The sequence below is a fragment of the Pelobates fuscus genome, chromosome 6, assembly GCF_036172605.1.
Source record: "Pelobates fuscus isolate aPelFus1 chromosome 6, aPelFus1.pri, whole genome shotgun sequence".
NCBI classification, from domain to species: Eukaryota; Metazoa; Chordata; class Amphibia; order Anura; family Pelobatidae; genus Pelobates; species Pelobates fuscus.
In genome coordinates, this window is record NC_086322.1 from 50321562 (window position 1) to 50345636 (window position 24075).

A 24075-nucleotide genomic window follows, 5' to 3' on the forward strand; every position below is an offset into this window, starting at 1 on the left:
GGTAATTTTTACATTTCATTAGATGCAGATACCCCTTTATAATTACGTTTATAACATTGCTATGAAAGTTTTCCACATCCGGTATATACATACATACATACATACATCTATACAGTGTGTGTTTATATAAACTGAAAATAAAAGTTATAAATGCATTTAAAATTGGTGGGCTTCCAATGTGGAGGGGTAGGAGGAAGGTGGACACTATAGAAAAAAAAACACCACCTGTAGGAAACTTTTGGGTAGAACTTTTCAGTTTAAGTGATCTGTACTCATGGCGCGTTCATATTAGAGCTAGTGTATCATATTAGAGCTAGTGTATTAGAACATGCCCACCCTTACTGTAACACGCAACAACTGACTGAAACTCAACATACCTATTCACAAAACAGTGAGTTGGAGAGAGGTGAATGCAGACTTGTAATTTGGGGGGGGGCTTTACTTCTTTTAACCTTTAATTTAGGACGCCTAAACATTTTCACCCAAGCTGTTAACTTGGCTAGCCATTTTGCAACTCTTTTCAGCATCCTGTAAAATCGGTTACTTTATTACTAATACAGCAGTGAGATGGCCTCCACACCGCACTGTGTCCAGGAGATCATTAGGGATGATCATCTCCTGGTCAACCAACGCTTCACAAAGAGAAGCACTGTGAGGCAGGGCGCAGCAACTTCCACAATCTACCAGTAATACTGCTCATAGAGAAACATTGAACCCTAAAAATGTACAAGGAAGAGCAGACAGTTGGGAGGGTGCAACCTAGAGCCTTATAAAAGAGTGCATATATCTCTAAATTGCCATTATATTAGGCAACAGATCTGACACTTAACTGCAAGCTGAAATGCATTATGGGTTTGAGGAGTTTCTTTAAACCAAAAGAAAATGTGTTACTTCTATAAATGGAATTTGTGTATTTCCCTCCATACTTCTGTTTGCAAAAGTGACAGAGGGTCCGTTTCGTAAACTCTGTTCATGCCAAAGGGGTTGAGCAACACATGGCATTACTCAGCTACTTCACATTCACAAGATTATGCTTGGTCTGGGTCTACAGAGGTCAGCTTTTGAGGATGCCTTGTACTCGTCAGGAGTAATAAGTATTAAAACAATCTGGATATCACAATGTTAAGCAGTGGCAGGGGTGTCCACTTCAAATGTCCAGCATGAGAGGTGAACACCAACAGACTAAAACAAAATAATAATCTGGAGATAAAGATTATGGGGTTTATTCACTACAGAGGGAAAGAGGAAAACCCGAAGTTGGAAAATTATGGAAGAATCCTCCAATTCAACTATATTATGACCAACCTGCTTATTTTAAGTGAAAACTGTGTTTGCACAAATCACTTTATTTTAGAGGGAAAAAAAGCCTTGGTAGCATAACATTTTAAAGGCAGCAATGGGAAAAAACCAAACCCACTAGCCATCAACACCCCATTAAAGACCAAATACTTTTTGTGTATGGAAACTACATTGACAAGAGACTGCCCATTTAGTAATAGGGAGGCCACTGTAAACTACAAACAAGTAGGACATTCCATGTTAGAAAGGGGTCTTTGATGAACAGATGAAACTGATAGCATAGAATGTCCTTGGCACTTAAGGGGTTAAAAAGTAACCTGTGAGGCGGACAAAAACGAAAAACGAAGAGGGCAGAAATAAAGGGTCACAAAATACAAGATCGTTTGCAAGAATCTTCAAACCAAACCATATCTGTATCCAATTGTATCACGTTAAAACAGACTTTTGTAGTACAAAAACTGGCCAATTTTTCATCTGTAAATCTTGCTTAAAGAACTTGTTTAATAGACATCAAATTTCTCTTTGAATTCAGCTGAAGGTAATGCATCCTGTGCCACTTTTCTTGTTTACGTCCCACCATATTTGTTTCCATTAGATTCGTGGTGTTGGCTTAGGCATAAACAGGAACCAGAGAGAAAGTCTGGTTTGGTCCATAGTTCCTTTCTGGAATTCATTATGATACATTGGTTATAGGCTTATATTTTTTAAGCTTGGTCCATTGGCCAGTAGAATAGTTCATTTCAAACACAGTGTCCACTAACATTGTGGTGCTGCCTGTGCCATCTGCTTTCGGCAAAATTTCTGTGTATTCACTGAGCTTGATTTGAATGATATCACCCTGTTCTGGGCATGGGTTCTCTGTAAATGCAGCAGAACATACACATTGGTTAATCTCAACTAAAAAACACAGCAACCTCCCTGAGCAGCATAGGTTTAAATGGGATACTCCAAGCACTCTATTCACTATAGTTCATTGTACTGGTTATGGGGCAAACTGCACTGGTCATTAGGTGCTGCCCCATAACCCTCAAGTAAGCTGTAACAAAACTCCAGACTTGTAGGTTTCTGGACAATTCATAACTATTGTAGATTTAAAAAACACACACACACACACACACACACACACAGTCTCACACACATAAAATAATCTGCTCAAGTAAGGCAGACAAACTTGTTAAAAGTAGATTACCAACAGATGTGAAATTTGCATTTTGGAACGTATCTTACAATTACAAACCCTTTGCGTTCTCACCCCTCCTTGTTAATGTAATCAATTAGAGATTTTATTGTTAAACGTACCTCTGGAACCTGCCATGAAACCAAGTATAAGGGCCTTTTCTGGCCTTGTAACCTTGTTTGCAGTCTTGAACATTTCTTGTGCAGCAAACATTTGTTCTCTCTGTAACAATGACACAATATTAGAGGACAATTAACCTACCTTCCATGCATACACATTGTGCTTTAATTATGAATGGTTATGATTTATAAACAAGTAAGAGAATACAGTATCCACCTACGTCAGTATCTGGAAAACATTTTAATCATTATTAAAGGAAAACCTCTTTTTTTTTTTTTTTTTTTACACAATTTGATAGATATACCCCCAAGATTTTTTTTATTTTTTCTTGTGAGGTACATGAAAAACTAGCTTGCTTGCAAAAGCTGCAGACCTGCGGGAGCCCTCCGCTCTTTCCCCGGCACAGACTAAAAATCTCATCAAGAAGCCACTGCCATGGAGCGGTGACTGCAGCTATCTTCTGATTCTCAATGAGCTGGAGCTGCCATTCCTGCCAGCTCTGTGGAACCGGTGGAAGAAAATTCCAGACAGCTTGAGAAGAAATGTTTCTGCCCACAATTATAAAAGTGCCAATTTCAACTGAAATAAAAACTTTTATTAAAAAAAAAAAAGAAAATAATAAATAATAATAATAATAAAAAAATAAATAAATAAATAATAAAAAAAAAAAAACCACTGTGTGGGGAGAGTTCTTTTAAACCAACGTGTTTGACTACCATCAGTGGAGGATTTTCCAGTCCTACCCTCACCAATTCTACATTTATGACGTAGTAAAACCTAGCACACAGAAAATTAATTGTTCGGCATATTGGTAGTGACTCAGAAAATCTATTTTATATTTCCCCCCACCAAGATAAACAAGACATGCTTTACAGGAGATTTCCATTTGGAATTTAGAATTACTAGTTATTAATAAATCCTTATTAATATAAAAGACATTCCCAGTGGTAGTTAAGGCTGGCAGCAGAGGTGGAATTTGTAAACACCTTTGTACAGTAGAGGGAGTATGTACTCTTTTACAAAACTGATTTTACAAACACAGATCTCATGATAAAGTTAAACCATGCAGAGAAGAGAAGGCTATGCTTACTGTGAGAGAGAGACTTTTTTTGGGCTGAGGTTGAGTTTGAGTGGTGATCTGAGGTGCCGGAGCTGCTGGAGACACGAGTGGAGGCGCTGCAGGTGTTAGAGGAGAGGTAGGCGTGGCTGCAGGTGTTGGTGTGGTGACAGCAGCAGCGGCATTGGAATTGCTGTGATACATAGGAGTCCTTTGCTTAAAGGGTGGATTGCTAGAAGGTATGGACTCCTCAGTTTGTCTCGTAGTCTGCAAGGCTTCCCGTACAGATCCAGCTACGGGACCGGAAACCAAAAACCAACTTTATTTAACCACATTGCTGACAAGGACGACCGTGTCAAATATGTTCAATATAAAATGAAAACAAGGCAATGCACAAATAGTACATAAACACCTTCCTACTGACAAGTACACACTTTTTTTTTTTTTTTTTTTTTTAGAATCACTGAAGAATGCTAAACAAATTAATAAAATAACTAGCAGTGCTATAATGACCACATGCAGGGATGTACATGCCCCACCCATTTCTTTGCTCACCCTGCTGTGCTTCTGACGTTGGGATATAAGAGGAGGATGGTACCACACTCGGGGTGGCAGGCATGTAGCTGGTAGATGGAAGTGCACTCTCCGAGTTCAGAGCACTAAGTTTCTACACAGAGAATAGAAAGTCATTGTAAGCAGTTTCATCTGATACATGGAAACGACAAAACATTAAAATTAAAAACATATTATACATAGTATAGAAAATCAATATAGTAAATACATTTTAGAGAAAAAAAAAATATATATATATATAAAACTTTTATGCCCCATGCAATTTTACTTCTTTACAAAAAGGTGGACTTGAAATAAACTGGTTTGTAAAAAGACTAAAAACAGACGTACTTGTGTAGTAGGTACAAGGCCAGCAGCATAATCCGGAGTAGCACTTTCCACAACAGGCTCTTCTTTTGGGGGTTTTTCCACAACTTCCACATCTTTTGATAAAAAAACAAACCAAAAAAAAGTTCTTTGAATTCAGATTTAAACAAAGGGCAACAGTCAGTTGGTTTAAAATACCCCAACATTTGTAAAACCACACTATATTCACCAACAGTCTTTCTCCTCTTCTTGGCTTCTCGGCCTGCGCCCACCATGTCCAGTTCCTTTATGTCCAAAAACTATCAAAACAGTAAATGCAAGAATATGTAATCATCTGAGGGTTTTATTTCCTGAAGCTGTTAAAAATATAATTGTTTAAGCCAAAAAAAAATGTAATAAATAAATAAGCAATCTAAAGCTCTGCATAGCCTAGACAAAATATGTCAACAAGATGTACTCAAATGTTAAAAAAAAAAAAAAAAAAAAGGCACCATGGAGTGAAGGAAATGATTAAAAGAATGTTCACATACCTTGACGCCTCTCTCTTTCCGCAGCGGTGTTCTGGAAGGTGCAATGGGTGTTCTGTTTGCCGTTGGGCTAAATACACTAGGTGTAGTTGGACTCCTGAATGGAGCTTGCTTTGGTATGCCTTTCAAAGGAGCTGATGGGAGAACATGAAAAAAAAAAAAAAAAAATGAATTCAGGTGCTTTTTTTGTGTGTGCAGATTTGTGTTCAAGTAAATTTGAAAAGGACACAAAGCAAAATAATCACTACAGCTTAGTATAGTGGTTATGCTGATGACCGTTTATGGGCACTGTCAGACAATTAGCAGCACTTCTGATGGTGCCACTCAGCTGACCAGCACAAGGGTAACTTACCGTATTTTTCGCTCCATAAGACGCACTTTTTTCCCCTCAAAAGTGAGGGGAAATGTCTGTGCGTCTTATGGAGCGAATATGAAGCTTTACTTACCTGTCTTGTAGCGTTTCTCGTCAGCACAGGGCGCACCGCGGTACTGGAACTTGAATTTCATGTTCCGGTTTCCGGCGGGACTGAAAGGAAGTGCGCACTCAGCTCAGTGTGCGCACTTCCTTTCAGTCCTGCCGGAAACCGGAACATAAAAAATTCAAGTTCCAGTACCGCGGTGCGCCCTGTGCTGCCGAGAAACGCTACAAGACAGGTAAGTAATTATGGGACAAGGGGAGGGGGACAGTATGGGAGAGAAGAGAAGACTATGGGGAGGGGAGGCGAGGGGAGGGGAGGCGAGGGGGATGAAGACTATGGGGAGGCGAGGGGGATGAAGACTATGGGGAGGCGAGGGGAGGCGAGGGGGATGAAGACTATGGGGAGGCGAGGGGAGGCGAGGGGGATGAAGACTATGGGGAGGCGAGGGGAGGCGAGGGGGATGAAGACTATGGGGAGGGGAGGCGAGGGGGATGAAGACTATGGGGAGGGGAGGCGAGGGGGATGAAGACTATGGGGAGGGGAGGCGAGGGGGATGAAGACTATGGGGAGGGGAGGCGAGGGGGATGAAGACTATGGGGAGGGGAGGCGAGGGGGATGAAGACTATGGGGAGGGGAGGCGAGGGGGATGAAGACTATGGGGAGGGGAGGCGAGGGGGATGAAGACTATGGGGAGGGGAGGCGAGGGGGATGAAGACTATGGGGAGGGGAGGCGAGGGGGATGAAGACTATGGGGAGGGGAGGCGAGGGGGATGAAGACTATGGGGAGGGGAGGCGAGGGGGATGAAGACTATGGGGAGGGGAGGCGAGGGGGATGAAGACTATGGGGAGGGGAGGCGAGGGGGATGAAGACTATGGGGAGGGGAGGCGAGGGGGATGAAGACTATGGGGAGGGGAGGCGAGGGGGATGAAGACTATGGGGAGGGGAGGCGAGGGGGATGAAGACTATGGGGAGGGGAGGCGAGGGGGATGAAGACTATGGGGAGGGGAGGCGAGGGGGATGAAGACTATGGGGAGGGGAGGCGAGGGGGATGAAGACTATGGGGAGGGGAGGCGAGGGGGATGAAGACTATGGGGAGGGGAGGCGAGGGGGATGAAGACTATGGGGAGGGGAGGCGAGGGGGATGAAGACTATGGGGAGGGGAGGCGAGGGGGATGAAGACTATGGGGAGGGGGGGATGAAGACTATGGGGAGGGGGGGGATGAAGACTATGGGGAGGGGGGGATGAAGACTATGGGGAGGGGAGGGGGGGATGAAGACTATGGGGAGGGGAGGGAGGATGAAGACTATGGGGAGGGGAGGGGGGATGAAGACTATGGGGAGGGGAGGGGGGGATGAAGACTATGGGGAGGGGAGGGGGGGATTAAGACTATGGGGAGGGGAGGGGGGGATGAAGACTATGGGGAGGGGAGGGGGGGGATGAAGACTATGGGGAGGGGAGGGGGGGGATGAAGACTATGGGGAGGGGAGGGGGGGGATGAAGACTATGGGGAGGGGAGGGGGGGGATGAAGACTATGGGGAGGGGAGGGGGGGGATGAAGACTATGGGGAGGGGAGGGGGGGATGAAGACTATGGGGAGGGGAGGGGGGGATGAAGACTATGGGGAGGGGAGGGGGGGATGAAGACTATGGGGAGGGGAGGGGGGGATGAAGACTATGGGGAGGGGGGGATGAAGACTATGGGGAGGGGAGGGGGGGATGAAGACTATGGGGAGGGGGGGATGAAGACTATGGGGAGGGGAGGGGGGATGAAGACTATGGGGAGAGGAGGGGGGGGATGAAGACTATGGGGAGAGGAGGGGGGGGATGAAGACTATGGGGAGAGGAGGGGGGGGATGAAGACTATGGGGAGAGGAGGGGGGGGATGAAGACTATGGGGAGGGGAGGGGGGGGATGAAGACTTTGGGGAGGGGGGGATGAAGACTATGGGGAGGGGAGGGGGGGGATGAAGACTATGGGGAGGGGGGGTGAAGACAGGGGAGAAAAAAAAAATATTCTGAACAAACTGTCCCATAGTAAGAAACACTATGGGACAGTTTGTTCAGAATATATTGTTTTCTGGGTTTCTTCCTCTAAAAACTAGGTGCGTCTTATGGTGAGGTGCGTCTTACGGAGCGAAAAATACGGTACATTAAAAAGCCATATTGAAAATTTAAGAATGGGGCAAGATCATAACTTGTGTCCTTGTGCAAATATGCCAGAGACCTTTAAAAAGGAACACCACACACCAACATATGTTTAGTGCTATGTGTATTAAAGGGACACTATAATCACCAGAACAACTACAGCTTATTGCATTTGTTCTGGTGAGTAGAATCATTACCTTTAGGCTTTTTGCTGTAAACACTGTCTTTTCAGAGAAAATGCAGTGTTTACTTTACAGCCTAGTGATAACTCCACTGGCCACTCCTCAGATGGCTGCTAGAGATTCTTCCTGGGTCATGGCTGCCTAAAATGCATCCAAACATTCAGTATCTCCTCCCTCTGCATGCAGACACTGAACTTTCCTCATAGAGATTCATTGATTCAATTCATCTCTATGAGGAGATGCTGATTGGCCAAGGCTGTGTTTGAATTGTGCTGGCTCCGCCCCTGATCTGCCTCCTTGTTAGTCTCAGCCAATCCTATGGGGAAGCATTGTGATTGGATCAGGCTACCACTTCTGATGAGGTCAGCAGTCAGTGGGAAGGTCAAAAGGAAATGGACAAAGTAAACATCTCCAGACTTGAATACAAGTAAGATTTTACTATATTTAGGGAGGCATGAGGGGACCAGGGTGGCTAGATGGTGGTTTTAACCCTATAGGGTCAGGAATACATGTTTGTGTTCCTGACCCTGTAGTGCTCCTGTAAAGTTACAGTTATGAATTTTCCTTCTTAAAGGGACACTCTAGTCACCAAAACAACTTTAGCTTAATTAAGAAGTTTTAGTGTATAGATCCTGCCTCTGAACTTTCACTGCTCAATTATGTGCCATTCAGGAGTTAAATCACTTTTGTTTGACCTTCCCTGGTCAGTGAGTGACACATCCTATATGAAATAAAGTGGTTTCATTTTCAGACGTAACTTACTTTAAAAGTTTGTATCTCCTGCTCTGTAAGTTAAAATTTAATCACATACAGAAGGCTCCTGTAGGGTCTAGGAAGCTTTAAAATACACAGAATTTGCAATACAGGATGTGTAAACATTAGATGCTTCTTTACAGAACGTATGACTAGGGCTTCCTAAACAAAGTAATTTAACATCTAAATGGCAGAGAATTGAACAGTGAGGCTGCATGGGCATAATCTATACACCAAAACAAAATAAAGTTGTTTTGGAGACTAGTGTCCCTTTAATGTTCTTTAGTGTTATTTTTAAAAGCAAACCAAGCACTAGTTTTGTTCCAAATGCAGTGTAATTCAACCAGTGCCCAGAAACTCTAGCTGTGTTCTTAGAGCACTGATTATGGAGAGTTAAGCAGTGCTTTAGAAAAAGTCTAGTAATCCGTTGCTTTCTTGTTTAGGGAGAGCTCACTGTAAATTCTGCACAGCTTACAGACCTCCTATACAATCTTCAAAAAATAGAGGGGGGAAAATAAAAAGCGCAAAAACAAACAATATACTGCTTGCATATCAGCAAGGTTAAACTTACTTGTTGTGTCCAGTTTTTTCACCAGGCCCCTTCCTTTCGCATGAAATGGAACTCCTGCTGTCTTTTTCAGTTGCTGTGCAGCTTCTGTGGCTAAAAACAAACAATGTATTCATTCATAAACTACAAGAGAAACAATAAGGTTTAGCAAAAGTTACAGAAAAAGCAGCTTTGACTTTTTACAAGACATGAGAGGTCACCTCAAGTGTTAAGCACTCTAACAACTTACATTTTTGTAAAAGCTCAGCCCTGAGCGTGGCACTCTTTGGTTTGCGCTTGAGTTGGAAATGTTTCACTGGAGGAGTAAGTGGTCCGGCCAGCATTGTGAGGGCATTCTTGTTTAGATACTGACACTCCAGAGGTAGCATTGAAGAAGCCTCGCATTCACTAACTGGGTGAGAGCAAGAAAAGTAAACCTGGTGTAATGACATTCTAAATCAGTACAACCTTCCTCTATGTGGGAGGGGGAAGTCAGAAGTTCCTAGATTTACAGCATGATGCCCATACAGGAAAACACAAACAAGTTTATAAGAGGACACTACATCCACATAATTGCCAAACACGCTCTGACTGCAATCTGACTACTTGCACAAGAATAAGCTGTAGTGTATAGAATAAATGGCACGTGTGTGTTGGGAAAGTCCTAAAAAAAAAAAATCCATACTAGCATGTTAATTGATCATAAAAATAGAATGTCAACAAACCAAAAAGTCAGTTATTAAAACTTTACACTGGGGCATCTATCCTGCTTTATAGTAGAAATAAATAAATTTTGTAGTGCACAGTTTAACAGACATGCTTGCATTGACAATTCAGATGATTATATATCACAATGAAAGATAGTAATGATAACATGAAAAGTCAAGAATACTGCAGTAATTTTTCGGCCCAGAACTTTAATTTCGGTGCATCCCTACTTTATAGCCAAGGAAGAGTTAGTAAACTAAACAGCGTATATACTCTAGTATTTTGTGCTGAAAAAGCCCCCCTCTGCTTATACTCGAGTCAGGGTCTGTATTATGGCAACTTACATTGCCATAATACAGACCAGGACCTCCGGGCTCATTACAAGCACGGCGGTCCTGGGAGCAGCAACAAGCTGTTACTTACCTTTCCAGCAGCTCCCTTCAGCTCCCCCATCTAAATCTTGCGAGTCCTGCGGTAGTCAGAGCGTTGCCACGGGTTACCATGGCAACGCTCCGCTCGGCACGCAGTAGCTGCTGCATTTCCCACCCTAGGCGTATACTCGAGTCACTAAGTTTTCCCAGTTTTTGGTGGTAAAATTAAGTACCTCGGTTTATACGGTAAATAGAAATAAAACACCACTGAAACACCTATTAAGTGTAACATCACACTCAAAACGTTAAAATATACACAGGCATTGCTAGTAACAATTCTAAAATACACACAAAGTAACAAGATTCAGAGCACTTTTTTTAAAGTGAGTGAAGGGTTATTATGTCACAGCGTATAGTTTATATAGGTCCAAGATTTCCACTCACAATACCGAAGTATCTTTACTTTAAAGGGACACTCCAGGCCCAGGCACCCAGACCACTTCTGCCCATTGGAGTGGTCTGGGTGCCAACTCCCACTACCCTTAACCCTGCAAGTGTAATTATTGCATTTTTTTTTTTTTTTATAAACTGCAATAATTACATTGCAGGGTTAACTCCTCCTCTAGTGGCTGTCTTCTAGACAGCCACTAGAGGGCACTTCCGTGTCTATAGCATAGGTTTTCTGTGCTAGAGCGTCGCTGGACGTCCTCACGCTGTGTGAGGACCTCCAGCGTCGCTCAATTCCCCATAGGAAAACATTGAAAAGCATGTGCATTAGGTCTCCCCAGCCGGCGGGATCAGTTTCGCCTACCGGCTGACGTAAGGAAGGGGAGGAGCGGCGGCGATCCGAAACCACTGCCGAGGGACATCGGCAGGGTCTCAGGTAAGTGACTGAAGGGGTTTTCACCCCTTCAGCAACCAGGGATGGGTGGTGGGAGGGAGAGGGGACCTGCAGTGCCAGGAAAACGGATTGTTTTCCTGGCACTGGAGTGTCCCTTTAAGAGTAAACAAGCTCTGAGAGGGCAGTGGTATTAAAATGCTGGACTAAATCGATTGTGAGAATTGGTAGCTTGCCTTTTTCTCGAAGTTCTCCTAAGATGTCCTGAACATTTGGATTTTGCTCCTCGAGGTCAAGATTTAAGGATCCTGTATCTGGAAAGGTTTTCAAAATATCAGCTACCATTAATATCCAGGGATCAGAGTCTAAGGTAGCCAGTTGGATGATTTCAGTCAGAGCGCCTTTCATCTGAAGAGAGAACATTATGATAAGACCATTAGTTTCACAATAAAATCTTAAAAAAAAAAAAAAAAAAACCCCACAAGATTAATACAGAAAATGTATATGTATCCCTTAAGAACATGGAACTGTACTCGGTCAGTCCTTAAGGGTGTAAAAATTAAGTGACTGGTGTGCTGTTGGCTGATTATTTTTTCCACCCCATTCTGAACAGTTTTTACGTGAACACCATTTCAACAACATTTTAGTAAAGAACCTACGTAGTTGGGTATTTAAGGCAACACATCAAGCACCATAACCACTACAGCATGCTCTAAAGGTTATGGGGACAGGAGAGCTCTAACACTCCCTCTCATCTAAATGACTGGCACGACTTTTTAGTTGGGATCCGCCAAATTTCAGTCCCTGCCTCTTCGAGAGGTGGAAGCTCTCTGCCTATAGCTTAACTCTTGACATTTGCATCAAGACCAGGCAGCACCAGTATGTGCTTTCATCTGGTGCAAAAAATTAAAATAAAATAAAAATTAAAGCAAATTGCATGTTTTATATCTGAAAAATGAAAATGCTGCACATAGGATGAGCAGAAGTGCTGAATAAGTGGAATGCAACCATACTATTAGGAACTGCAGCTGGGGCTGCCTCAGAGTTGGATGGGAAGGTAACAACTTTTATGCTGCAAGACCACAGTGGCTTGATCTATACACAAACACGGCTTCATTAAGCTAAAGTTGTTTTGATGCCTACAGTATCCCTTTAAGATGGAGAAGAGTAGTCTTTACAGGACATTTTCTGATAGGTGCACTTATAAGCAGCATTATAGGAAGCACAACACAGTCAATACCACCACCAATAGGCATACGTGAAACTTAAAGGACCACTATAGGCACCCAGACCACTTCAGCTTAATGAAGTGGTCTGGGTGCTTGGTCCAGCTAGGTTTAACCTTTTTTATATTAACATAGCAGTTTCAGAGAAACTGCTATGTTTACCTATGGGTTAATCCAGCCTCTAGTGGCTGTCTCATTGACAGCCGCTAGAGGGCTTCCGCGCTTCTCACTGTGATTTTCACAGTGAGAAGACACCAGCGTCCATAGGAAAGCATTGAGAATGCTTTCCTATAGACTGACTGAATGTCCACCCGGCGCTGGAGAAAGAGGTAAGATTAACCCCTTCCACCCCCTAGAGCCCTGGAGGGAGGGGGACCCTGAGGGTGGGGGCACGCTCAGGGCACTATAGTGCCAGGAAAAAGAGTGTTTTTCCTGGCAATATAGTGGTCCTTTAAAGACGAAATTCAACTAATTTTTTGTTAGGCACACAGAGAATGAAGACAAACACTGTTTCTACAGAGAAAGTAAGTTATACAAAGATCCAACAAAGCAGACAAAAAAAGAAAATTTGACTTCGGTTTGACAAACATCTGCTACAGATCTTCTCAAGCATGCTTAATGAGATGCAACAGTCTTCTTCTGCACTAGACACCAGTTAGCAAGTGATGCTGGATGTGCCTTTTGCTAAATTCACCAACATTTTGGTCATCATTCATAGGTTGTGTGTAGGTTTGTTGTTTGTGAAAGCCAGAAGCAACAATGTTACTTAATCAAATGTCAGAAGACTTCAGGTACAGTCCCAATAGTTAGAATATTATAATACACTCAATGAAATGTTCTGAATACAGTGATTTTTTAGGTTTTGCCCTGCAATGACATTGGGGTCTAGTAGACGCAGCAAGGTTTCAATTGTAGGGTTAACCACACCTTTACTGGCTGTCTTCCTGATGAGGATGAGAAGATATAGAAACAACACCTGTCAGATGACATTGTTACAGGAGGAGTGGGCAGCTGTACCGGGTAAATTATTATTATTATTTTTTTTAACTGTATGTGGAGTTCTGGATTCTAAACAATGAGAAGTCACTTGTACTTTGTATTCCTAATACTATAGTTTTGCTTTAAATGTTACAAGCAATTTTTTTTTATAAATGTTTTTGTATAAAACATGCCAGTGGTGTTTGGATAAAAATGCCTTTATCGTGTTGTTTTAATACTCATATTTTTAGAGGGGTGGGAAAAGGCATAGGGGATTTTTTTTTTTTACACTTCTGAGAATACCTGACACTTTGAAAACAAAAGAAGAACCTTTTGCAATAACAGTTTCTCTGTTTCATCATGTGCTGGTGCAATAGAATGAAACAAGTTCACCTCTAAGGAAGCTCACCTTGCAGCCATTAACTCTTTACAAAGACCAGCTTCCAGCGTGTTAGATTAACATCTTTATAGGAGTGTAATGTATTCACAAACTGAAAACTAGAGGCCAAGACAAAAATCACATCTGGATCTGCTGTGTATAGGGAGTTTATGGATCAAACATGATTTTATGGTCTAGTGCAGGGGTAGGCAACCATCAGGACTACATCTCCATTGATTCTTTGACAGCATCATGGCTGTAAAAACATTACGAAGAAGTAGTTTGTAACATCTGGAGTGCCAAAGGTTGCCTAACCCCTGATCTAGTGTATCATAGTAATGATACATTTACGATGATACAAAAGGGATCTGATAAGCACCACAACTTCCCTTGATTAAGTAGAGTGGTTACAGTGCCTGGAGTCCTTATGTGCCTGGCCCCAAATTACAGTTAAACTTTTTAGTGATGGGCTGACACCATCAGGTGAATGCTCTCAGCACATCACTACAACAATGCCTGGTATGAATTGGTATGGTGCAGGTTGGAGTGTAACACTAATATTTCTGATGTAAATACACAGGCAGCCAGCAAGGAAGAGAGCTCTGCCAGTGCAGGTAATGGCATAATCAGGAGCCTCTTATTGTAACTGATGAATAAGTGGGTAACAGCGGCTATTATTTCGGCATCCCCATGCAGTTTTTATTGGTCCTGTATACAGCAGTTGCCCATGCTTCTTACTGTGCATGCAAACAACTGTGGAGCAAGTGCTTAGAGACAGAAAGTAGAGTAAGTATAGCTTCCCCTGACATGAAAGGAGAAGGCTTGAGTACAGATACATTTGCAAAAACCCTGTTCGTTATTAGCTATGTATTAGGAGACATCACCGTTCCCAGGGGTAGACCACCTTCGGCACTCCAGATGTTGTGGACTATATCTCCCCTGATGCTTTGCCAGCATTATGGCTGCAAGAGAATTATGGGAGATTTAGTACACAACACCTGGAGTGCCAAAGGATGCCTACCCTTGACTGTACACAATGAGTCTTCTAGCAGAGATTATAAATTGAAACGTCACTTTAAAAGTCCATCAATGTCAGCGTTTCACAAATCCCTCTAGCAATTGATCCAAATACAGACAAAAACACACATTGAACTTTTCAAAGCTTTTTGCAAAGATTCACAATGTGACGATTGCCTCAAAAGAAGGACACGCCAGGAGAGGAGAAAGAAAACTAAATAAAACTACAAGTACACTTTTTTTTTCCAAATTAGTGAATCAACTGTGTCATTTCCTACCTCAAAAAATCTGTACTGAAGTACTGTCTCCTGGAAGTTCCCAGGGAGAGAAGTGTATGTTTGTTGTACAGGTTATGAATAGATATGGACTTTAGCCCAGATTACAGAGGTACTCAGTGTGGCGGACCGCCACTATATCGCCGCCACGGACTCCCTTTCCCAAAGTGAAGTAGCTCTACCAACCATTAAAGTAAATATCGTTGGTATAGCTTCCCCCCCCCCCCCCCCCATACATTAGTCGAGACTGAATGCAGGCAGTAGATCTGTTAATTTCAGGCAAGCAATTTAGACACAGTAAAACTCCTCCCTGTGCCTGAGATATAATTGAGTCAGGAAACCTGTAACTTATCTCACAGGTACCGAAAAGTATAAAAAATTTACCCCCAAAAAATACGTGGAAACCCCTTGAGAGTCACATCCCCGGATAGCCCTGATCTGAGCACCCAACATATCCAAAAAGCCCTCCGATTGGTTCAGTAGTTTGGAATCCCACTGGGGTAAAGTTTTGACTGGCCGACCATGAGGTAGAAGCCCAAAATAGTTCCAGAGAAATAGTGGCAACGGCCTGTCTCAGTTTGAGGGTTTTTATACGAAAACCACGAGGTAGAAGCCCAAAATAGTTCCAGAGAAATAGTGGCAACGGCCTGTCTCAGTTCGAGGGTTTTTATACGAAAACCACAAAGGATATTCCATTGCTTTCACGTAGCGAATGCTCCCTCCATTCGGTAATTATTGGTTATTATTTATATAGTGCCAGCTTATTCCGCAGCGCTTTACAATAAGAGGGGAATTTACCAAATGAGACAATAACAAAATGCAACAGGAACAATAGGTAGTTGTGGACACTGCTCAAATGAGCTTACAATCTATATCTGCCAAAAGCCGTTCGTCTCTGCGTTCGTCAGCAGTTTCATCTTCACCGGAGTGCCTATCCAAAATAAGTTAAGAAAATGGTGGTCACCCAGGAGAGCATTTATTGTTTCCTTTGCCGTTTTGCACTTCAGAAGTGGGGTGTTCCGTGTTCTAATGGGTGTTGGGGTGGTCCTCATTACACATTATTTTCAACCACAAAAATAAGACTGATCATTTTTAAAAATTGATGCTAGATTTTTTTTTTTTTTAAACACCCGATACTCTGAATCACAAATTGCAGCATTTCAAATGACTTTTTTGGTAAATATTACAAGGATTTCCATCCCTCCACATATGAACCGAATAAGCAGAGTTTGAACTATACCCAGAGACTCAGGCTAAAGTACACACATATTACAGAATTTAAAGGATCACATGTATTCATGACCCTATAGTGTTTAACCCACCATTTAGGTGGCTTACACCACCCTCCCCCCCCCCCCCCCATTAAAAAAAAAAAAAATTTAAAACTCCCCCTTATTTCCAGCGCCAGCCCCTTTGTGACACCATCAAAACGGCCGATTTTTAGCCAATCCAATGCTTTCCTATAGAGAATGCATTGGATTGGCTAAAATAGGCACAGGGCAGGGCCAAATGCCGTTTTGGCCAATCAGTACCTCCTCATAGAGATGCATTAAATCAATGCATCTCTATGAGGAAAATTCAGCTTCTCCATGCAGAGCATGGGGACACTGAACAGCAGGGCTGCTAAGGAGTGGCCACTTGGAAGTGTCCCTAGGGGCAATGTAAACACTGCCTTTTCTCTTAAAAGGCAGTGTTTACATGAAAATGCCTGAAGGGATCCATTATACTCAGCAGAAAAACTACATTAAGCTGTAGTTGTTCTGGTGACTATAGTGTCCCTTTAAGAGTTCTCCAATCAGACCTCCACTGCAGAGACTTAACACGTGTTTCTGCCAACACTACTAATCAATTCAGTGACCTGCAGTCTACGTGGGCAGCTTACTTTTATCTTCAATGCAGGAAGGGACCAGACAGACACCCCTCCAGCAGTTTTCTCTGCAGAGGCTTGCAGCCAGAACTGCTAGTTACTTGCATATTTGCAATACATTTACAGTAAACTGCTTAATTATAGGCAATTATTGCACAAATCACATTTTGTAACTAACACAGGGCTCGACAAATCCCAGACACCAGGTCGCCATGGCCTGGGATTTGTGACCCTGTTCAGCCCCTAAGGTGACCGGCTGCCTGAGAGCAGAGACTGCAGTCGGATCACGGAGGGCTGAGGCAGGCTGCTGACTGAAGGAGGCGGTCGGCTGGCCTGCTCATGTATTGCTGAGGGAGGGGGCGGACGGCTGACTTAGAGCCGCGGCGTAGGAGCTGTAATCTCGCTGCTCTGCTCATTCACTCTGGCCCACTAAACAGCAGAGTAGGGAGATGAAAGCAGCCCCACTGAACCCCAGGGAAAGCCTATCCACTCCAGAAGTAAGGAGGCTGGATGGATTTAAATACAAAAGTAATTACTTGTGAGTGTGTGTCTGAATGTCTGTGAGCAAAACTGTCGGACTGAGTGTGTCTTCCCTCCAATCACATGGGAAAGGTGTTTTTACTCACGCCGTAGCTAGCCCCTCCATAGCTGAGATTATCAATCTTGACGATCTCAGCCAATCCAATGCTTCCCCATAGGAAAGCACTGGAAACTATTGCACATGCACGGCAAAATGCCACTGCGCCAATTTAACTTCTCATAAAGGTGCATTGAATCAATGCATACCTATAAGAAACATTAATGTACGTCCCGCACATTTTGAAGCACTGACCCAGTAAGCACCTCTAGAGGCCGTCTGAGTGACTGTCGCTAGAGGTGTCACCAGGCAGCAATGTAAATTCTGCCTTTTGTCTGAAAATTCAGTGTTTACATTGAAAAGCATTCAGGGACAGGATATAGACTTCAAGGGACTCTCCAGTGCCAGGAAAACAGGTTTCCTCTACCTCCCCCCCCCCCCATTGCTGAAGGGGTTAAAACCCCATTCAGTGACTTACCTGTATCCAGTGCCGATGTCCCACAGCACCCATGCTCCTCCCCCGCCGACGTCAATGTCGGCACGCACATTAGACCTCCCCCTAGGAAAGCATTGAATAATGCTTTCCTAGGGGGTTTTCGGCGACGCTGGAGGTCCTCACATAGTGTAAGGACATCCAGCGTTGTTATAAAACACAGAAGTGTCCTCTAGTGGCGGTCTAGTAGACAGCCACTAGAGGAGGACTTAACCCCCAATGTAAATATTGCAGTTTTTGAAAACTGCAATAATTACACTTGCAGGGGTAAGGGTAGTGGGAGTTGGCACCCAGACCACTCCAATGGGCAGAAGTGGTCTGGGTGCCTGAAGTGTCCCTTTAAGTATAACTACATTAACCCCTTCACTGCTGCTCAATTCCATGTCATTTAGGAGTTAAATCACTTTGTTTCTGTTTATGCAGCCCTAGCCACACATCCCCTGGCTATGATTGACAGAGCCTGCATGAAAAAAAAAAAAACTGGTTTCACTTTCAAACATATGTAATTTACCTTAAATAATTGTATCTCAATCTCTAAATTGAACTTTATTCACATACAGGAGGTTCTTGCAGGGTCTAGCAAGCTATTAACATAGCAGGGGATAAGAAAATCGTAATTAAACAGAACTTGAAATAAAGAAAGCCTAAACAAATTCAATTAGCTGTAGTGGTTCTGTGACTATTGTGTCCCTTTAAGCTGTAGTGGTTCTGTGACTATTGTGTCCCTTTAAGAATTGTATTTTAGTCGTTGATTTCTTTGGCTCCTAAATTTTCTAGCTGGCTTCTAGATTCCAAGCAAATTAGTCAAGCCCTGCTTTAACATTAATAAATCAGTTAAAGAAAAGGTTTGTATGCCAAAGTAAACACTCAGGAGTGAATTTAAATCTAGGGGGATCACTCCTAGACCCCTTGAAAATTCTGTGTTACAGGTTCCTATTCACCTCTATCAAGCAAGTAATTTTAAACAAACAGACTGTGGAAGATACTGCCTGGTGTTATCTTTATTTTCACATTTGAAACGCCAACTTCAAGAGCATGATGAGAGAGATGCAACCAAATAAATCAATTTTTCGTTCTCTACTGGCAGACTACTTGGGCTTTACCCATAGACACTACGCTAGAGGAGCCCAAAATGTAGATCCCCAGATAATTTAAAACTACAACCTCCATGATGCTTTGTCATTCTAAAAGCATAATGGAAGTTTAGCTCTACGACATCTGGGGGTCTACCGCTTGGGCACCCCTGCAGTGTGAACTACTGATAATTTAAAGGAGCACTCCATAACATAACCACTGATGATTGCTGTAGGAGTTTTAGTGACAACAGTCCACTGGCACCATTGCACAGTTGGTTCTTGATTCATATGACAAACTGTTCTTTCTTGATCACACGTAAACCACGACTGCTACTTGACCTATTAGATTTTCAATAAAATTATTTTTGGGAACCGATACTCTACCCAGCAAAACTGCAAGAATGTGACAAACAATAACGTAAATAAAGTTACCATTCATTTTGCATGAACAGTTTTCATTAAATTACTCATTGAAGAATGAAACCTTTACAACTATTATACACAGCAATGCGGTTTTGTGCATGCAGGCATAAAGCTGTTCATGAGATACAAATCTTCCACGGAAAGCTACAATAGGACCAGAATTGATAGAATTTTGACATGTGGCTTCAGCAGAGGTCACTTCAAATGAAGCAGAGCTGGTGAAATTGTAGCAAAAGTAGGGAGAACTATTACTAGGGGTGCACCGAAATTTTGGCGGCCGAAATTGGACCTATTCCATTTCGGCTGAAAATTGCTAAAATCTGCCGAAAATGACACCCTCTCCCTTTCCCCCGCGTGCGCAGACATCCCAACCCTCCCAGACGTTCCAGGAGCTTTCCCCGTTCACCTTCTGCCTCTCTAAAGAGGGCAGCCACGTGACGTCACTGCCCAGGGGGAGGGGTCAGAATCATTTTCAACCTTGTCCAAACTCTGGCCTTTCAGGCTCGCTCCTTGCTGGCTCCAAGTACAAGTCGCTCCCCACCCAGGGCATGCCGCATCCTCCACTTCCTCCCGCAAACCAGGCCAACCGCACACCAGCCGGCCATGTCTCATCACAGCCAGCCCACATTATGGGAGCTAAGGTGAGCTGTGACCGGGACATAGTGACTAGGGCACTTTGGGTGGGGGCAAGGCATCATTCAATGGCTCAGACCCCAGTCACCCTGGCTCCCCCCTCAGCAGCTCCTTATCCATTCCCCCCGACATGGCTTTAGCTTGGCTTCCCTCCCTCAGTGACCTGACTGCGGCTTTCCCGATCACGTTACAGGGAGTGCCCAGATAGCTGTAGGACACTATCTACACAGGGCTGAGTAGAGCATCTCTATAGATTTAATCTCCTGATAGGATAGGAGTGCCAGCTCCTGGGTCAATCCCTGGTTCCCCTCCCCTCCCCAGGGATGTGATGGCTCTCCTGGGGTTTTGGGTTAATTTTAGTTCCTTGACATGTGCACAGACCCACCAGTAAGTTTAAAGCTATTGCCAATTCTGCCACTATACACTTGTATGCTACTATTTTGGTTTCATGTGTACCGTGGGATGTCTTTATTCCACAAACATGGTAGCACTAGTCTAATGGCAAGTGAATACTTTTTTTTTTCTTGCATGTGTTGTAGTGTTTCACTTTGCAACACAGCTGATACTGAAAATGGACTGTCAAACTGTTCTCACTGCTGTGTAAATGAATTCACCCTGCTTAACTAAATGTAGATTTTTATTTTTTTATATATTATTTTCTGTCCAATTTTGGTGCATTACTTACTTTCAATAAAAGTGTGGTTATTTAATTGGCTTCTAGTTTTTTATTAGATTCATTAAAAAGTCTAATATTAATAACAATATAGAAAAAACTATTTTAAAATCATTTGGGGGGATGGGGGGGGGGGGGGAAGTAATTTTCGGTTTTGGTTCAGAATTTTCATTTCGGTGCACCCCTAATATTTACAATGCATTTGATTATTTTACACCATCTACATAGTACATATTTAAAGGTTGTAAACAAGAGAATGCATATATAAAGACATAGTGGTGTTTATGATGATCAGTATACAAAGTCTTTGAAATGGACTCCTTTAACCTTCGGTCGACCACTTAAAAATGTTTATTAAGATTAGATCTCCAGTAAACCCCTCCACCACACACAGTTTAATACATAAAATATTGAACCATGTGAAGAACAGTTGTGACCAATTCCTGCAATGAAATGTGGGATTTTGTAATGGTTTATAAAATTAGTTTGTACAGCAATTACAACTTGACATGGTCATGAGAAATAACATTAGTGTGCCAACATGTGAGGATCATAGGTTAACAGCTATACAAGAACTGTAGTATACCTTACCCCAGTTAAAAAATAAATCTTCCTGAGCTTCATGCACGAAGATCACATGACAGCAATGGGTGCTTGACGCATGCTCGCTGTTTAGCCAAGGAATAATGTGCAAAGTGAAATTCTGTGTATAGTAGTATAGGGGTTGAGAATGACTATAAAAAAAGACTTTGCAAAAGGATGTTAACACTATAGAAAGCCCTTTTACTGTCTGAAATTCAGCATTCATCCTGGCAACCAAGCTTTTTGCCAGTCTTTCCTACAGAAGCGTCAGATAAAACTAGCATATTCCTCTTCTCATCAACAGCTTCAATATAGTTTAAGAGCACAAGGTTATAATGCCAAGATGCCAGCATTATAACCTTGTGCGCTTACACTATATCGAAGCTGTAAGAGCCTCCCTCCCTCCGTTCCTTTTTAATCTATACCTTTCTATGTCCAAAAATAAAGGGTGCGTAGGTACTTTAGGGTCAGTTTGTATGGAGGGAGTTGATGACTGAGCAGGTGGTACAGTGACAATAAAAATAAAAATCAAAGATGAACACGTTTTAGTATCAACCTGTACTTCAGACACTTCATCCTGTTTGACTTGCAGTCCAATCCTGTCATCTCTCAGAGCCAAGCAACAGAAGATTCATAGGAGAGAGCAGTGTGATATCTTTAGATAGTTAGCTAATTGGCCATCTAGCCAAGTAGTTTGTATATATATAAAAAAAAAAAAAAAAAAAAAAAAAAAAAAAAAACTTCAATGGCTAGAACTCAGCTTACGGACAAGGCACGCTCTACCTTTTGTATTGACTGTGTACATGGTACGCTCTCCATGTAGCAACATCCCACAAGTGTCAGAAGTCTTGCTGAATGTTACAAAGATGCCTGTTCGGTGAGCGACCGCACAATGCCTAGCAATAGAGGGAGACAGTAGTAGAGATGCTCACTCAGGTCAGGAAGCATGCCCTAATTTTCTCAATCCTTCTATTGTACGTAAAAAGGTGCCATGCATGTTTTTTGGAGAAATTACATTCTCAAATCAACAGCACATGGAGAGACAAAACAATATAAAAACAGCCAGGTGCAAACCATATAAGCACTCCCTCAAGTGCTTTAAATATTCAAATGTATATAGGATATAGAATGCACACCATAACAATCTCAAAAAATATTTAAATTTTATTATGTACAAAAAAGTACCAGAATGTAAACATATAAGAAAAAATAAATATAAACAAAGTAACAGAAGTAAAGGCAGATACAATAAAATAATAGTAATAAATTACCACAAAAATCTTTACAAGCCTCAGACAGAAACACGAGTCACCAAACCCCCCCAACGTTTCGGCACCAACTGGCTGCCTTTATCAAGGGTAACCTTGATAAAGGCAGCCAGTTGGTGCCGAAACGTTGGGGGGGTTTGGTGACTCGTGTTTCTGTCTGAGGCTTGTAAAGATTTTTGTGGTAATTTATTACTATTATTTTATTGTATCTGCCTTTACTTCTGTTACTTTGTTTATATTTATTTTTTCTTATATGTTTACATTCTGGTACTTTTTTGTACATAATAAAATTTAAATATTTTTTGAGATTGTTATGGTGTGCATTTTGCAGAAATTACAGACATGTACAAAGTAAGTCTGTATTCCAACTGTCAAAGATTCAGCTAGTATAAATCATATTCCAACATTTCTCTCTCTAAAAAAGCTGCTATAGAAATAAAAGGTGCATTTTTTGCAACGTTTTAAACAAAAACCAGCAATCTGCTCACTCACAGTCGTTCTACACTTGCCACATAGTTTATCCCTGTCAGTATGGAAATGACTTGGGGGGGGGGGGGGGGGGGAACTCTTATCTATGCTAACCTGGATATGTTGGGCATCACATGCAAAATGCTGCCAGCACACAGCATGTATAATTGGTATGCTACTGTAAGAAAAATCTCTTTGCACATTATATCAGAAATGGAAATATGGGCTCAGAAAAATTATTATATATATATATATATATTTTTTTTTTTTTTTTTTTTTTTTTATTTATTTATGAAATATTTTACCAGGAAAGAGATTATATATATATATATATATATATATATATATATATATATAAAAAAATAAAAATCCTGTCAGCTCTGCTTTTGCCATGTATACATGACTCTCCATACAGATATTTAAACAGAATTATAATAATGTGGAACATTTAAAAGTATTGCGGTGGTGTAAATAAAAAAAATGTCTAGTAAGAGGGAAAAGAAAGTTAGATTGCATATTATATATAAATAAGATATCAGAGTACTGCAGTATGCACCAATACATTTTGTTTTATTGGACCAACATAATGTTTAATATTACAGTCCCCCCCCCCCCCTCTCCCTGCAGTGATACTGTGCGACTGGGTGACAGGGTACGGGTACACACAGGGAGCAGTTTCGGTGGGGGGGTACATGGAGGGGGTAAGTAATAAAGCTGGGAGATTTGGGGCAGGGATGGGCAATGATAGACCTGCAGCTCCCCTGGCAAAGCATGCTGGGAGTTGTAGTCCTGTAGCGGCTGGAGGCCCAGTATTTGCCCCCCCCTGGGAGCAGCAGCAGGGGGGTGGGGGTGTCTCACCTCGTCCACGGTTCGGCGCGGGAGGTGCAGCATCCCCAGGAGCAGTTTGATTTTGACGGCGGAGGACAGGCTGTGGAAGCAGAGCCGCACATTGTCGATGACCGAGGCCGTGAGCAGCGAGGCGATACTGGGGGGAGACCAGAGCTCGTCCGCCGAGCCCAGCTTGTTATGAAGCCACAGGCCGGTGTCGCTCTCCCTCATCGACGCCATCTTGAAAAAAGAAACCGAGCGGCAGCAGGCATTTTATGAAGACACCTAAA

The 24075-nt window shown here is 42.5% G+C and overlaps 1 protein-coding gene across 1 annotated transcript; it reads right to left on the bottom strand.

Moving 5' to 3' along the window:
• Positions 1-434: 434 nt before the first annotated feature.
• On the bottom strand, positions 435-24075 carry NELFA (negative elongation factor complex member A). The gene is made up of 11 exons (XM_063457677.1): positions 23816-24075; positions 11259-11430; positions 9356-9517; positions 9130-9219; positions 5063-5193; positions 4762-4831; positions 4557-4648; positions 4209-4320; positions 3687-3946; positions 2599-2698; positions 435-2157 (listed from the first exon to the last, which is right to left on the bottom strand). Exons 1-11 carry the CDS (start codon positions 24023-24025, stop codon positions 1973-1975), a joined length of 1584 nt encoding a protein of 527 aa, XP_063313747.1. The 5' UTR covers positions 24026-24075; the 3' UTR covers positions 435-1972.

What these genes read in the sequence shown, in the direction of transcription:
- NELFA (XM_063457677.1), bottom strand. Translation starts at nt 24,025, where the DNA reads ATGGCGTCGATGAGGGAGAGCGACACCGGCCTGTGGCTTCATAACAAG. An exon ending in GGAAAGAGAGAGGCGTCAAG is followed by an intron (nt 4,832 to 5,062) that starts GTATGTGAACAT and finishes CTGTTTTGATAG; the next exon opens with TTTTTGGACATAAAGGAACT. An exon ending in GAAGAGGAGAAAGACTGTTG is followed by an intron (nt 4,649 to 4,761) that starts GTGAATATAGTG and finishes TTTTATCAAAAG; the next exon opens with ATGTGGAAGTTGTGGAAAAA.